The sequence below is a fragment of the Battus philenor genome, unplaced genomic scaffold (genome assembly GCF_028537555.1).
Source record: "Battus philenor isolate CCGP_79_NKW_IND1 unplaced genomic scaffold, ilBatPhil1.0.hap1 SCAF_18, whole genome shotgun sequence".
NCBI classification, from domain to species: domain Eukaryota; kingdom Metazoa; phylum Arthropoda; class Insecta; order Lepidoptera; family Papilionidae; genus Battus; species Battus philenor.
The window spans coordinates 986,911-1,002,040 of record NW_027181680.1 but is presented as its reverse complement, the minus strand read 5'-3'; the positions used below and the strand labels follow the sequence as shown (position 1 = coordinate 1,002,040).

General features: G+C 37.6%; 1 protein-coding gene across 1 annotated transcript in view; it reads left to right on the top strand.

The window, feature by feature from the left end:
* Window positions 1-15,130, top strand: part of mas (masquerade) — a 41,572-nt gene that overhangs the window by 25,666 nt on the left and 776 nt on the right. Inside the window, exons 2-13 of the mRNA XM_068763601.1 lie at window positions 1,071-1,217; window positions 2,145-2,258; window positions 3,631-3,824; window positions 4,955-5,155; window positions 5,645-5,772; window positions 7,311-7,438; window positions 8,519-8,746; window positions 9,871-9,945; window positions 10,659-10,818; window positions 12,696-12,883; window positions 13,638-13,727; window positions 14,212-14,366. Coding sequence (XP_068619702.1) covers window positions 1,071-1,217; window positions 2,145-2,258; window positions 3,631-3,824; window positions 4,955-5,155; window positions 5,645-5,772; window positions 7,311-7,438; window positions 8,519-8,746; window positions 9,871-9,945; window positions 10,659-10,818; window positions 12,696-12,883; window positions 13,638-13,727; window positions 14,212-14,366 — 1,808 coding nt within the window. The remainder of the gene's footprint in view (window positions 1-1,070; window positions 1,218-2,144; window positions 2,259-3,630; window positions 3,825-4,954; window positions 5,156-5,644; window positions 5,773-7,310; window positions 7,439-8,518; window positions 8,747-9,870; window positions 9,946-10,658; window positions 10,819-12,695; window positions 12,884-13,637; window positions 13,728-14,211; window positions 14,367-15,130) is intronic.

Sequence of the window (15,130 nt, the reverse complement as noted above, 5' to 3'; positions counted from 1 at the left end):
TTCTCAATAGCATCCGTTTATCTCATTTCACCACCACATCATATTATTTCATTATTTCGGCTGTTCTACTTCCACTAATGGACATAATTTCCAATAGCACTCCTATTGGAAGTAGTATACATCTAGCGTCTTTTCGATAAAGTCGTCTGTACATCTTGTGGAATAAGGCGGCATATGCTGTGCTTATCCGTGGTCTATATTCCAGAACCTTAACCCTTTCCACTCTAAGGCTGTTATGTAGCATCGATAAAATTTAATTGAATTATAGTAAGAACAAAAACTGCCAGTGACGGAACGCAAAATCATGCGGAAGATCTTGGGACCAGCGAGAAATCAAGACGGATCTTGGAGGCTCCGAAAGAATGCCGAAATTGAGACTTTAGTAGCACAGCCAAATATCATTGGCGAATATAAAGGTCAACGAATCCGCTGGCTTGATCACTTGAAGCGAATGGGATCGGATCGGAGCGTGAAGGTAGCGTACCTGGAAAAACCGAGGGGTCGAAGACCAGTGGGTAGACCCAGGTATCGCTGGATCGATCGCGTTGTGGCAGACTTGCGCGAATTGAATGTCAGCCAATGGCAGACGATGGCGCAAGATAGAGGAAAGTGGAAGTCTCTCGCTTCGGAGGCCAAGACCCACTTTGGGTCACTGAGCTAGCGGAGTAGTAGTAGTATCTTGTTTGTAGTATCTTGCAATTCTAGAATATGTTTCATTCATTCGTGATTCAAACATTTTAGTAACAAAAATCTTTCCTGTTTTAAAATTTTGGGCAAAAAGAAGTATTACACCATGTCGAGTATCACTCGACAGTGGAGCTTGTGGAACAAAATCAGTGTCGAGTGACACTCGACATTGGAGTAGAAAGGGTTAAGGCTCAAGCGGCCATCTGTTTTACACGCTGAGGTTCTATTTACTGCCACTTCGAGATACAAATAGTTTATGCTATGTCAGTTCCTTTCTTTATTTCAAGGCTTTCAAATTACTAAGATCAATAAAAGAAAAATGAAAATGTAATGTATTGTTCAATCTTACGAAAATATTTAACGAAAACGAAACTCTTTTTCAGAATTATTCGAGTCGCTGGACACGCAGGTGGAGACGAAGACATGTCCAGGCGTCTGTATGCACACACTCACGACGCTCATCTGTTCCAACGTGCTGGACGATGCGGAGTGCCCCAAAGGCATGAAATGCTGTATGAACGAACCAATAGGTAATCTTCTGTTCTATTCCTTTCTTCTTTGTTTTATTCTCCACCAGATGTTTCACAAGTGTTACTCAAGTTTTAAGTATACAGTTCATTTTACAGTTAAAGTTAATGTTCTGTGTTATTTTTTACTTTATTTATATGCTGCTCAAGTGGCATTTGCAGAATTTGGGGGCTTGAAATGACAGGACACCGTGGGTATACAGCCTAAAACTACTTTTAAGATAGCGAAACTGGAAAGCCCAGGTATTTTTAGGGGTCGTATTACAGAATTGACTGCCAGTTCTTTTTTTATGACTCCCTCTAATTGGGACCTCTTGTACTTCTTCTGTCTTAGGTATGCAGGGACAATATTTTTAGATAAATTTTCACAGACTATTTTATTTCCGTCCTTATCCTCTACAGTATCTTTCACACAATAGATACAAGATGTATCGTCATCATCGACTTCCTCACTTAGCCTTCCTCTCCAGAATACTACTTATTATTTTTATTAATTTACTTTTATTTATTACACTATTAATATACTTCTATTTTTGATTTACATATTTCTTTTTCCAATCTAATGCGACTAGGATTTGTTATTCTTTATTACGTTACGTTTTTACAATAATCTAAGAAGATGTGGCGTCTTTTCTCTTCTTATAACAGCCTGAAGATGTTTTCTTCCACTATTCTCTTCTGTATTCCAAACTGGCAGTCCATACCTCGTAAATACGTGACCATTGGTTCACCGAATTAAGTGTCTGTGGAGCTCATAGGTCTTATGCTCATAGGATTTGTGGTCCCCCACAAGGAATTTTGGCGGGAGACAGTCGCTTTTTTTAGCATTCCTACTTCAGAGCGCTTAAAAGGGCAGAACCTAGATTTTGTTGGTTGTTTTGCTGACATTTGCGTTACAGTTTATCACCAGTATAGTGTTGTGTGTTACAGAGAACGAGACGGCAATCAGCACGCGACGGCCGTTCACCACCCGCTACACCACCACCGAAGCGGACGATGAGGACTTCTTCACCACCGTAGCGCCGGACAGACACAAAGACAGTGGTAATTATTAGGTACACGTATTAAATATAAGGTCTTGATATAACAACGGTTAGCAAACGTTGCCATTTGTTAATATCATTTACGTTATATTATTCTAGAATCGTATTTTTAAACGGTTTTTTTTTTATTTAGTTCGACCCGTACGGAATTTGTTTATTTGGGTCAAAATTAGAAATTGAAATTTAAGTACCTTCCCGTTGTCAGATTGATCTGAAATTTGGTACACACATTTAATTTAGATGACAATACAATATGATAAAATAAATAACATTATAAATCTAAGATGGCCGCCGATACAAAATGGCGTATTACATATTTTTCCTTAACCCCCTCAATATGGGTATCAAATGAAAGGGCTACACTAGTAAAACACGATGATTATGTCAAAATTTAAAATTCAAGGTGGACGCCGTTCCAATATGGCGGACTAGGTACATATTTTTCCACAACCACCACAATATGGGTATCAAAAAATGGTTTAATTTAAAAGTTTTTTAAATGTATTTATAACATTGGACATTCTCTGTACCGCTAAATTGTAAAAAACAATTCATAGAGAAGAAATATCACTTTTGTTTCTTGAATAATTTCTAATAAAACTTCAAGAAGTCAATGAGTATATCTTCATGACCTGGTTCCAGGAGGACGGAGCAGTAGTCACCCATACACCATGGAGATCATACGAGAAACATATTTCTTTTAAAGGATGTTACAGGATGTTCATATTGATTCTTGTTTCTTTCAAATCGGTCTAAACATTCTTCTATATACACGAGTGGTGAATTTAAATGACCATATGTAGTAAAGTGATATCGAAAATGGTGACTTACAGTGGTGAACATGAAGTCGTTTTGTGACTTATGAGGACATATCAAGAGCCTACTCTTCTATTCTTTTAATCTTGACAACTATTTCTTAATTATAGTTAAATATTCGCGAAGAAATAGCGGCGGATCCAAAAGCTTATTTTTAGTAAACTTTCAGTGTCTTTTTACGGGAATTGTTTTTAAAAAAAAAAATTTAGCTTCATCATGTTACTATATTGTCTCTCACTGCAAAGAACCTCTCGATGAGAGGTATTTCGCTGATCGCATCCAGCTGCTTCTCTCGACCCGGACTATGCTGTCGCTCCAACTAATGGAAGGTTTACTCACACTGCGTCTACCAACTCGAAGTTGTTTGAGAAACTTTCAGCCCCAAAGGCCTTTGTTTTTCCGAGCGGTGTATCCATACGAGCAATTCTTAAAGCTACGTCAATGACTGGGTACTCCGCAAATATTCTCATTTCTTATTCCATTCCAAAACTCTGAGCAAAGCTGTTCCTATTGGTCTTCTGTTGTAAAAAATCTAATACAAAGAATAAATATTCCAGGAAACATCGCATGTCCAGACGTTTGCGTGGAAGTTCAGCTGGCTCAGTACTGCCAGGCGTATCTCACCAGCCCCAAACTCTGCATAAAGGGCCGCGTCTGCTGCGTCACCAAGGACTACTACGGAGAGAACCCGCCTGACAACCTGGTGATACCGAACGAGAAACACCATCATACCAAAAGGCCTAGCACAGCTGTAAGTTAAACTATGATATGATTCGATAAGTAGGCTTTTTTTTTCTCATACCCCTAATTAGTTGGGATCAGGGTCTTTGATCTTTCATCTTTATTCTTCACTCACTGTCATGATTCTCAATTTCTTTTATTCTTACCTTATTTCCATCACGATATCTTTCATTTTGTTCCTTCATTCCTTTTTGCTTTCATTGCCTTCCTTCCTTTATCTTATTACTCTTAGGTGGCTAGGTACATTTTATTCTTTATTTTATTATTGACTTATTTTATTTTTTATAACAGTTTTCTTCATGTTGTGCTTTACATCACTACACTTTTCTTATTCTATTTTTCCTATTATTAATTGACTAGTTATTTTATGTGTAGTTTATTAGATACCTGCTTATCTATACTGTTTTGTTTCTATTAACAGTGTCACTCACCACCCTACGAGCAAACGATAGGAATGATGGGCGAAGGTTGTCGTCGCCCATCATTAAGGCGATGCTCTCTAAATCTATCTTTAACTTTACCTCCGTTTCCAGGGCACATACAAGGATGCGCATCAGTAGGCTTTAAAATAATATCCGTGTCGTCCCTGTTCAAGTAGTTGTTGGAGGTGCTACGTTCAAAGTTGTAGACAACTATATATACCCGGGGTAAACCGTCCAACTTGCTAAGTACAAATTTGAGAAAGAGATCACTTACTGAATCCAATTCGGGTAGCTCCAAAAATCTCTTTGTCCAAAATACCGCAAAGTTTGAAGTGGAAAGTCTTTGACCAATGTATTGCCGGTGATATACGTTTCCAAAACGTGGTCACTTACGACGGACCTCATAAGAAGACTGAACGTCACCCAGAGAGCAATGGAGAAGGCTATGCTTAGAGTTTCGCTGCGAGAGCGAAGCGAGGTACATCGCTCGTGCAACCGTAGGAAGTTGGAGCGGAAGAAGGTGCATAAAAGAAGAGAGAGTGAATATTAGCGATCCATCTCTCATCAGCCGACGAATTGAAATTACGTCATGATGTAGTCTTTAAAAAATATTTAAAAATGGAACGCCTAAAAACAAATTCAAATTAATTTTTTTGCGAGTAATAGTATTTAAGAACATTCTTCTCTAATATCAATCTCCTATTTATTGATGTTCCAGCTGACAACCACGCCGTCACCGAAAAAGAAGATTGACAGAAGTTGTAGGGGAGAATGTATAAGCGGTCTGTTTGTACTTCTGTGCGACCACGTGGACGAACAGGCTACATGTGCCGAAGGTGGTACCTGCTGCATCACCGACACCAAGGGTACTGACGTCACCACCAGGAGACCCACAACCACGCCTCGTCCCACCACGCCTGTGAGCATCACTTTTTATCACCTAGCAGAGAAAAGATTTAAATTTAAAAATTATTTGTTTAACTTAAAGATGGGTTACCAGCTCAGATAATAAATGCCAGAGTCCTAAGAAGTAGAAGAAGCGCCTTCGTTAGGCTTTCTTCTGAATCATAAGTCTGCTAGATCTGTTCTACGTTCTATTCAACTTTCCAATCAGGATTATTTTAGACACTTTCGTTCAAAAAAAGAAATCGGTCGCCATCTTGATGACTTTATAAGTGTTGCCATTAATTTTCCTAAAGTGTCAACTGTTTAAAAAAAGGATAAATTAAATTTTAAAATACGTAGTAATAAACATTTTATTATCTTCGCAAAAGAAATACTGAATATAATTTTCATAATTTTGTTGGCGTTATGTACTTTTTACTATCGGGTGTTGTTCTTATCTATTTTACTTCAAAACGCTCGGATTGAAGCTCAAGATAGTTATTTTTTTTTTGTCAAATCGCAGGCACCGCTACCACGCTGCCCCAGCTTCTGTCTTCCCACGGTGATGGCGGCATTCTGCAAATACCCATCCGAAATCATCTCATATACCAACTGCAAACTTGCCAACATGTTCTGCTGCGATAATACCAGGTATGTTTCTTTGGCAGCACATATTGGTATTACAATGCCTATTGGCAATTTCGCTTTATGGAGCCTAATATCTTGGCACTAACGATGAAGATGTCAAAGTCTTTAATGGAATCAGGCGTTACCTCGTGGAAGTCCATCCTAAGCAAGAAAAGGACCAATATTTAGCCACTTCCGCACATGCAGTGGTAGTCATGCAATAAAATGCACCGCCCGCCAGCCCGCTGATAAATGCGTATGCGGCAAACAATGCGAATCGTGTGATTCCGCCACCGCCAAATCACTCAACACGTGTTTCACCCCTCCACGGGGCATCTTCAGGAGTCATGTTACACTGATTAGTGCCAGAGAAACACAGAGATTCTGTGTTTGACACTAATCGGTTGTGCGGAAGTGGCTAAATATTGGTCCTTTTCTTGCTTAGGATGTCAAAGTCTTTGAGTTACAATTATTAACTTCTGTTTACAATGATGGTTCTGTAAGGAGTACCAGCGACAGTTAAAGTCGCAAGAAGTTATTTGATACGGACATTACGAAACCGGTCATGGCTATATTTGCGGCAGGCCTATGTCTTGCAGAGGGTGTCTAATGACATATTATGATGATAAGCCTAATATGACTCAAGGAGTTTGCTGTGAGCTCGAATCAGAAGTGATGAGAGACACAAACAAACTAAGGTCACTGATGTCACTCGAAGAATTGCTTGTTTAAAGTGGCGATGGGCCGATCACTAGCCAGTAGACGCGGCATGGATACTCCCCCCACTTAGTGTACCGATGACTTATTTAAGATGGTCGTCGCTGGATACAGGCAGTGTAAAAACGGTCAATCTGATGATAGACCCGTGCTTTCCATTGGACGTCTTTCTGCTGATGTAATAATGATGATACGTGTGTTATAAGAACAACACATACAGAGTGATTTGTATTAAGTGTAAAAATTTGGGGTGAATTTATAATTCACTTGCTATCAATGTATGGTACATCAGATCAAGAAATCAATGGTTTCAGAAATAATAAACAAAAGGGTTTGCTAAATACAGATTGCTATATATTAAAATTAATCATTGTTTAGTATCTTTATATATAGTTTTTGTACTGTTAGATGTTATTGGCCTATGGTATTTAAAAAAATATATATTTCAGAGTGTTCACTTTATAGATATTTTATGGAAATAGGTGTGATAGATTTAAAATCATCAGCCCACAGATAAGGTAAATATTAACACCTTTAAAAATTTTACATCTATATCAATCACCCTGTATACAGTGAAGCGTGTCGAACTCTTTCTCCTGTTTCGATTATTTGTAATACGCCTATAAATAAACAGAACAGTGGTAACCAAGCGATAGAGGACTTTGACTTCAGATCGTAGGTCGCGGATTCGAGGTTCCTACAGTATCTCATTTCAAGGAATCTACATGTCTGACGTATTGATACAAGAATACAGATAACATATTAGTGATTTTTATATTGAATTGCAATATTATCTGTGTTTTAGTATGGGTAGGTTATACATAGTGAGATGAAATGTATTTCAGGGCAGCGAAAACACCACGACCAACCACGCAGCGGCCAACAACCACAACCACCACCCAAGCGCCGGCAGACCCTCGACCTGATTGTCCTGGATCTTGCGTAGTTCCACTCCTATCTTTCACATGCTTCCGTAAGTAAATAACCCCGGACGACACATATATAATAAAACTTAACCATTACAATAATACCCCGCTTTACGCGCCCCCGTTATACGCGGTTTCACTATAACGCGAATTGCAAATTTCGCGCCCAAATGCCTCGAATTACGCGAAAGAGTGCATATAAATATAATGTAGTCATCAACATTTCTATGGCGTCTTGACCATCTGTCAAACAATTAAAAACAGTGTTGGGTGTTATGAAGTATTTTACAAGAACGTAAACAAAACGTTACCCAAAAGACAATAGATGTATTTTTCCGTAAAAAATAAGAGTATGTGTTGCATAAAGTGTTCCTAGAATTAAAGTGATTGATTAAAATGATTTGTATTTTTTTGTAATAATTTTTACTATGTTTAATCATAAACCTCGTTATACGCGAATTTCAGTTAACGCGATTTTTTTTGGAACGTATCCCTCGCGTAAAGCGGGGTATTACTGTACATGTGTACATATATGCTATAAACTTTGCCTAAATTTTTTTATAAGGTAACAATTCCTTCACGCGTCTGAGTGTATACATATATTACCGTGAGTAATAAATAAAGTGAGTTTGTTTAAATGTAAATTCTTTATTTATTCTTCCATATAAATTTAGTCCTCTTCAAAGTAATATTCGTTCGATAAAACACAATATCGCCAACGCTTTTTCAATCCTCGTTCCATTCGGAATATTCTTTTTCCGGTATAGTCTTTTAGACCTTCGATATGGTTTTTATCTCCTCAATCTTATCAACGATGTCCACGCAATTAGCTTTTGAATGTACTGACTAGCCAATTGTAACACTAAAGCCAAATCAGGCGAATACAGTGGTTTCAGAACGATATCAATCGAGTTTTTGACGAGTTTTTGTCTATGTTGCATGCTGGAAATAAATATAAGTATTTCCTCACACATGTGTGCGTGCGATTTATTTACACATAGGTGGCTTTTTCTGGTCCATACCGGCGCATGGGCCTTATTTTCTCTCCCTGAACCTGGGTGCAGTAGGCTGCCGTTCCTTGTCAGAGCTATATTTTCTATAAAGTTTTCATGGTATTGCATTTACAGATAACGCTGAGATAACAGACGTGTTCAAATGCAAGAAGGCTGGCACGCAGTGTTGCGCGCCGAAGTCGAAGGTCCTGGAGGTAGTCGGCACGCCGGAGAGAAACGAGACCTACCCACTGTCCACCAGCACGCTGGCTGCGCATACCTACCACACGCCCACGACCCACGCTGCACACGTACCCCACGCCACCCATGTGACTCATACAACGCCCATCGATCGTATCGCCTGTAAGTACTGAAATACTATAAACATTTATTTATTTACACTTTATACACCATAGATAATAACGGTTATACGTAACGGATACATACATACAAATATAAATATATATATATATATATATATAGCTCGGGCCGAAAGGTTCTTGGGTAAAGACCACAAGCCGGTAGACGCGAGTTGGACCACTAGGTGGATCAAGGACATTGTAAAGGTCGCAAAAAGTCGCTGAATACAGGCAGCGAAGGACCTGTCCTCGTTGCGATCGCGACGCCTTGCAGTGAGGTTCTATTAGCTGAAGAAGAATAAATTCGGTCGAGAGAAAAAAGATTTCATTAAATTTATTTTTTTTTAATTTCGGTTTTTAGATTTTAATTTAGAATTTTTAAGTTGATAAACATATTCTCAAATTTACTACATGTCATACGTATTTTTATTACAACGATATTATTGTCGCACAATAATCTACGTCGTAAAGATAGTTACGTTTACGTTAATATTTCAGATGTTGAATTCATTATGGCGTTGAAATAGCGTAATTTTTAACTAGCTGTCGGTTTGTTAAAATAAATAAATACATTTAAAAAACTTTTAAGTTAAACGGTTTTTTGATACTCATATTGTGGTGGTTGTGGAAAAATATGTACCTAGTCCGCCATATTGGAACGGCGTCCATATTGAATTTTAAATTTTGACATAACTACACTAGCTTTCATTTGATACCCATATAGAGGGGGTTAAGAAAAATATGTAATCCGCTATTTTGTATCGGCGGCCATCTTAGATTTATAATGTTATTGATTTTATTCTCATCAAAATTAAATGTGTGTACCAAATTTCAGATCAATCTGACAACGGGAAGGTGCTTAAATTTCAATTTATAATTTTGACCCAAATAAATAAACAAATTCCGTACGGGTCGAACTAAATAAAACCGTTTAAAAACAGATTATACATCGCACATAAGAAAAATAGAGGAACATTTTATTTACGAATTTTAAAATATTTTTTTAATATCCTTTTTAAACTGGCCAGTTCTATTTCTTTTCAGTGTCAACTACGTAATATGGTTGTTTGTTATATAAAAACATATCTAATTTGTTTTTTTTTAATTGAATTAATGTTAATATTACAGATCCGTACGAGACCGGCTATGGGTCAACGATGCACGTGTCTGAGAAATACAATAAATATGTATGCGGTGTTAAAGGTATGTTCAGTTTGATTTTAAATGTGTTTTTATATTTTCTTTTAACAACAGGTTTTAGTAGGATTAATCATTCATAGAGATATGTTCGAGCATCAGAAATTAGGAGTTATTGCAAGACAAGACATAACTGGAAGAATTGGTCATTTGAAGCATAAGAGCGGATATCTTTGGGAGTTGCTTATGCCTTGCATGACTTCCCTAAAATATATTAAGATGTGCTCATATAAAATCCATTAACCGAACTGTATCTTTCTGTAATAAAGAGGTGATATGAATAATTAACACATTGAAATGATTGTACAATTATTGTATTTAATGTAACATCCTATTTAGTATCGCTACATTGGCTATAAATCTTGGCTATATGTATCTTTAAATTGTTCTAGTAATTATTAATGTGTCCTTACTGATACTTCAGCGATTACTCAATTGTAAATGCATTAATTTTTGTGGTACACTTGGTGTACTACAAAAAATCAGGAATCGTCCAATTGTTGTACTAATTGTTACACTTGACTTACAGGTACTTCAGTTAGCTTTTAATAGTTATTATTATTATATCAGGTGTATTATAACTATATATAAGATCTTCCAATTGTTGTACTATTTGTTGTAGTAGATACATCGGAAGTAGATCGGCGATCTTTCAAATATCCGTCGTTCCAATTGTTGTACACATTGTTATACTAAATGTTGTACCTGTTACATTAAAGGTACGTCAGCACGTGCTGCTAGGGTGATGGGCGGCGAGGACGGTGCACCTGGTGAATGGTGTTGGCAGGTGGCTCTTATCAACAATAACAACCAGTACGTCTGTGGTGCCGCGCTCGTGGGCACGCAGTGGGTTCTCACAGCAGCGCACTGCGTCACCAAGTAAGTTATATACCACCACATATCTAGAGTACATATCCTCTCCAATCTATTCCTTATTTGTTGATTATACTGTCCCCAAAGTTCCCAAATGTTAGGTTATTCCCATGGGTACAATACAGGACCTATTTACAATGAGTATTGCCTCCGCCATATCTGACAGCAATACTCTTTAAGGTGAGAGCTCCGTGTTCGAACGCATTACCTGTGTCATATCTAGAGAACAAGTGGTATGTAGTGGCCTGAATCGAGCCTTCTCCAGGAACCTCTGAGCTTCTCTACCTTAAAGATTGTCTAAGCATCCCCAGCACCCTGGTGCCTCGCACCCATGAAATCTGCAAATCCCACTTGGGCAATAGTGAAATTGCATTAAAAATACCTTCATCACAAGAACATTCATGGTCTAATTAAGACTACAGACAAATTCTCATACCAGACCCAAATGGAAGTCAGATTTGTTTGTAGATCGTATCAGGAATTATGAGGTCCGTAGACAAATGAAAATAGTCGATAAAGAAGAGAGAACAAAAAGAGAAAAGAGTACAAATGGTCACTGAGGTGATGGGTTTCGGAATGGAGACCAAGAACTGGCTAACGGAGGGCAGAATGTCCAACCACAAGCAACCAGATGACATTGTAAAAATCTGAAGGCACTGGATGCCGGCTGCCTCCAATAGATCCTATTGGTAATATTCAAGGGAATCTAATGTCCAGTTGTGGGCTCCTTTTTATGGTAGAAGGCCTGCTCATTTCACCTTGCTGATCAGCCAATCTTGCAAATTTAAAGTTTTTCTGTTTGCAACTATTTTTAATTGATTTATTTATTCACTTACTACGTATGTTCGCCGTCTAAATTTTGAACTGTTCACTCTACACTGAACAACAATTCTTTATTGCGGCTTTCCTTCGCATATCGTGGACAAAAAAAATATTTCAACGTAAAGAAATGCCTAGAAGGTCGCTTGATTTTGATGATCATCATCATTAGCCAATGCTAGTCATTCACCTCTTCCAAGTTCACTTTAAACCTTTCGCTACCCGCTTCCAGTGACTTCTTGCAATTTCCTTCGTAAAATTAGACTCCCAAAATTTGAATACGTCATCGGCAAGTGGGGAGCTTAACCTCGCCGTGTCTTCCGAAGTTTTGGTCATCAATCGAAAACCCTTCGACAGTAATGATCATCCTTCGCACATGCACGGATGCGCAGTGCCCTAGAGACTGAAACAAAGCTAAAGATAGATAAAGATAAATATAGACATAGAGAGCATCGCCGTTATGATGGGCGACAACAACCTTCGCCCATCATTCCTATCTTTCGCTCATGGGGTGGCGAGTGATACGGTTGAAAGAAATAAAACTGTATAGAATAAGGTACTTAATAAACTCTGCACAAAATAAATTGTTAACTAATAAAAAGAAATGTGTAATAAAGAATTAAGAAAGTAAAATAAATGTGTAAATAAAGATAAATTAAATATAAGATAAAATTAAAGAATAAAAATAAATAAAATGTACCTAGCCACCTTAGAGTAAGAAGATGATGGAAGAAAGGCGTGGAAAGAAAGAAGGTATAAAAGAGCAAAACGAATATTGTGAAGGACAAAAGTAAAGAATGAAAGATATTGTGACGCGTGAAAGAGAGTGATTAATAAAGAAAAGACTGAAAAAAAAAATTATTGAACAATAAAGTCCATAATCCCAAAAAGTTAGGGGTACGAGAGGCCCCCAATAGCGGGGGCCATTTAAAAAAAATGATCATCCTTTGCAAGAGAGATGTACCCTGACCACTATAAACGGGCTATTCTTGGAGTTACTTACTGATCTTAGTTCATCTGCGCATCTCATTTCATATCTCTTATAAAACCATTGAACATTTCAGTATCGTGCGCTCCGGAGATGATTACTTCGTAAGAGTTGGTGATAATGACCTGACGAGGAAGTACGGATCGCCCAGCGCCCAGACTCTACTGGTGGCCACCACGTACATCCACCACAACCATAACAGCCAAACCCTGGATAACGACATCGCCTTGTTGAAACTCAAGACCAAAGCCGAGCTCAAAGACGGTTAGTATTCTAATTCCAATCTCGAGTTCAGACTTTCTCTCTTCATTTGCATTCGGGTTTTTTTCCTAATTTTTATACTAAGTTCAAGTTGTTCCGTCATTTCATTTCATTTCAAATGAATAACACACAACAGCTTATTTTAACGAATGGAGGTAAAACAGACCGTCAAACATATCGTTTTAATTTTCCAATAACATTGTTTTTTACAAATTGCAGACATACGTAACTGCCTAAAAAACTTTTGTCTATTGTTTAAAATACTATTATATTTACAGCTCTTATTGCAAACTATTTAACAAATAGTTTCGTTTATACAATAAGTTTAGTACCCGGCGATAAATATTGCATATCGACCTTTAGAAAGAGACAATCAGCTAATTTCGGCTTCATAGATCACTATCTCTGTCTCACACCACCTATGTGACGTTTTGTCAGTCGTTGTATTTCGTGCGACAGAGATAACGCTCTACGAAGCCGAAATTAGCCGATTGTCTCTTTCCAAAGGTAGTAGTACATAGTAGTACATTTATCGCCATGTACTGTACGTGTCAATTTACGTATTTTTATGTGAATACCTTATTATTTTGACAAAGGCTGTATATCGACTTTTCAGGAGATAGACTCTTACTGCAAGACATAAACCTTCCCAAAGATATCTATGGGACCAATCACAGTATGGTATCATTGCACTTGGCTCGATTTTAGCAAAGGCTTTCATTTACCTTGGTATAAGTAATAATTCCTTGCTTTGTAGGTGTGTGCCTGGTGTGCCTCCCAGCACGTGATGAAGAGCATCCAGCTGGCAAACGCTGCACGGTCACCGGCTACGGTTACATGGGGGAGAGTGAGTTATCCTCTCTTTCTTTTCTTTCGTTGCCTACTATTCCTACCATCATCTTGATACTGACAGTTAGAAAATACAAAATTATAAATCAATATTACAAGGTGGAAATAGAAATTAAATCAACAAACATTGCGTTAAACATAGTAAACATTGCGCTTCCTGATCCTAGGGTTCCGTGTTTATTATTAAGAGGTTTCTATAACTCGTGCTTTGTAACAATATTAGTCTATGTCCGTGTATTTTTATACCTTCGTTTAAAAAAAGAAAATTGATTTTCTTTTTTGAAAGTTGTATTTTCGTAACCCTGAAACATCTTCAATCTTTACATGGCTTGTCATAGAAAATCTTACTTTACTTTGCTTCGTGTTGTTTTGGAAGGTAACATCTACGTAAAGTGAGACATTGGTATATATTTCAAATCAATTATTATTTTTCAATATTTAAGTACATATATATGTATTAATAGAAGAGTATGTTATTCCAGCTGGACCAATTCCTCTTCGAATACGCGAAGCCGAGCTGCCAATCGTGAACGACTCGGAGTGCGTGAGGAAAGTCAACGCTGTCACCGAGAAGGTCTTCATCCTGCCCTCCAGCTCCTTCTGTGCCGGCGGAGAAGAAGGCAACGACGCCTGTCAGGTAGGTTCATCTACCGGACCAACTACCGAATTTACAAATTATTACGTATTTGTCTATCGCAATGCGGTATTATTTTGCGTAGAGGTCGCTGCTGTTCATCTTGCGAAAAATAGTTTAAAAGCAGTGACAAATCTTTATTATTAATGTACAAGGTTTGAATTATAAAAGGTTGTATCCTGGAAATCGAAACGACCTGCGATCGCAAGTCAGCCTTTGCCGCTTAGCTAACACTGCTCTGTATTCTGTACAATTATGTATATTTTATATATGACATAAATAAAATAAAAAAAAACCTGTAGTGTATTATACTAACTGAATTGTAGTGTGATAATGCAATATCTCTTCTACTCTTCATCTATCGTTAGCTATGAAAACTATCTACGTGAAATAAACCTACTGTTCCATCGTAGTACTGCTTCGTGAGCATTTTTGGTCAGCATTTTTTGAGTGGTTCTCTATCCTAAATTAAATAAAAGACTGTACAGTGATATAATCCACATGACTGTTCCATGAACAACACCATCACGAATTGTTTGTATTTTTCAAAGTGCCATGTCTATATTTAAATACCGGAATAATAACATTGAAAGTTCCTACAATCGCCCCAAGCACACGCCCACACGCACACAAACATGCTCCCAAACCAGACGCGACGTGGACGGAGGCACCCAACTAGATACACCGTACCAAAAAAATTGTAACACAAATAATAAAAAGAAATAAGAATTAAAAATGTAAACAAAATAAAAATAATTGTAAATAAT